General features: G+C 45.0%; 1 protein-coding gene across 1 annotated transcript in view; it reads right to left on the bottom strand.

Annotated features, from left to right (window-relative positions):
* The window catches only part of LOC107705008 (slit homolog 1 protein-like), a 79895-nt gene that overhangs the window by 26890 nt on the left and 52191 nt on the right, over positions 1 to 814 (bottom strand). The window contains exons 20-21 of the mRNA XM_016508123.1: positions 646 to 812; positions 424 to 556 (exon numbers count right to left, since the gene is read on the bottom strand). Coding sequence (XP_016363609.1) covers positions 424 to 556; positions 646 to 812 — 300 coding nt within the window. The remainder of the gene's footprint in view (positions 1 to 423; positions 557 to 645; positions 813 to 814) is intronic.

Raw genomic sequence — 814 nt, 5'->3', positions numbered from 1 at the left:
ATTCTAATTTATTGAGATGCACCTGTATATATATATATATATATATATATATATACACACCTTGCTACGTGTACTGCGTTAGGCTAACCGAGACTTGTCATTTGCACTTATATATGGTTGATCTTTTGTTAGTTTTGACTGCTTTTATTGTGCTCATGTGTAAGTCGCTTTGGATAAAAGCATCTGCTAAATGACTAAATGTAAATGTAAATGTGTGTGTTTTGTGGTTTTGTGTGTAGAGTTTTGAGAAATGGCCCATAGTTTCAAAAACTGTGTGTAAGCATTTTGAAAAAAACTGTAACATGACATAAGCTCTGATTGGCTGTGATTTCCTCCCTTTTCTGAGGCAAAAATGTATTCCTTGATACTGGAAACGATACAAAGACAGAAGACAGTGTGATGGTGCTCAGAGCGTTGACTCACAGCTCGGTGACGTTGCGCGGGATTCCTTTGGGTAAGACGCGCAAGTGTTTGTTGCTGCAGCGCACCACGGTCTCCAGACAGGTGCACTCTGAGGGACACTGAACAGGCGGCATGCAGCTCGCCTCCTCTTGATCTGCCCACATCACAGACACACAGGCAGTGAATCATCCTACTGTGAAAACAGTGTGTCAAATCAATCTTTATGAAGAGAAGAGCGTGTACCCTCCTGGCAGCGGAAGTCTGGTAAGACCACGTCCTGCAGGGGAATCTCTTTGAGGAACGCCGGCCGCTGGCAGCGCGGGTTTCCCGTCACAATCTTACGATTCCTCAGCCAGCTGCTCAACCACGCCAGGTGGCAGTTACAGTTGAACGGGTTGGCCAACAGGTTTCT

Source organism: Sinocyclocheilus anshuiensis, unplaced genomic scaffold (assembly GCF_001515605.1).
Source record: "Sinocyclocheilus anshuiensis isolate Anshui unplaced genomic scaffold, SAMN03320099.WGS_v1.1 scaffold31, whole genome shotgun sequence".
Classification (NCBI taxonomy): Eukaryota; Metazoa; Chordata; class Actinopteri; order Cypriniformes; family Cyprinidae; genus Sinocyclocheilus; species Sinocyclocheilus anshuiensis.
Note: the sequence above shows the minus strand (reverse complement) of the source record. Positions and strands in the feature narration are given on the sequence as shown.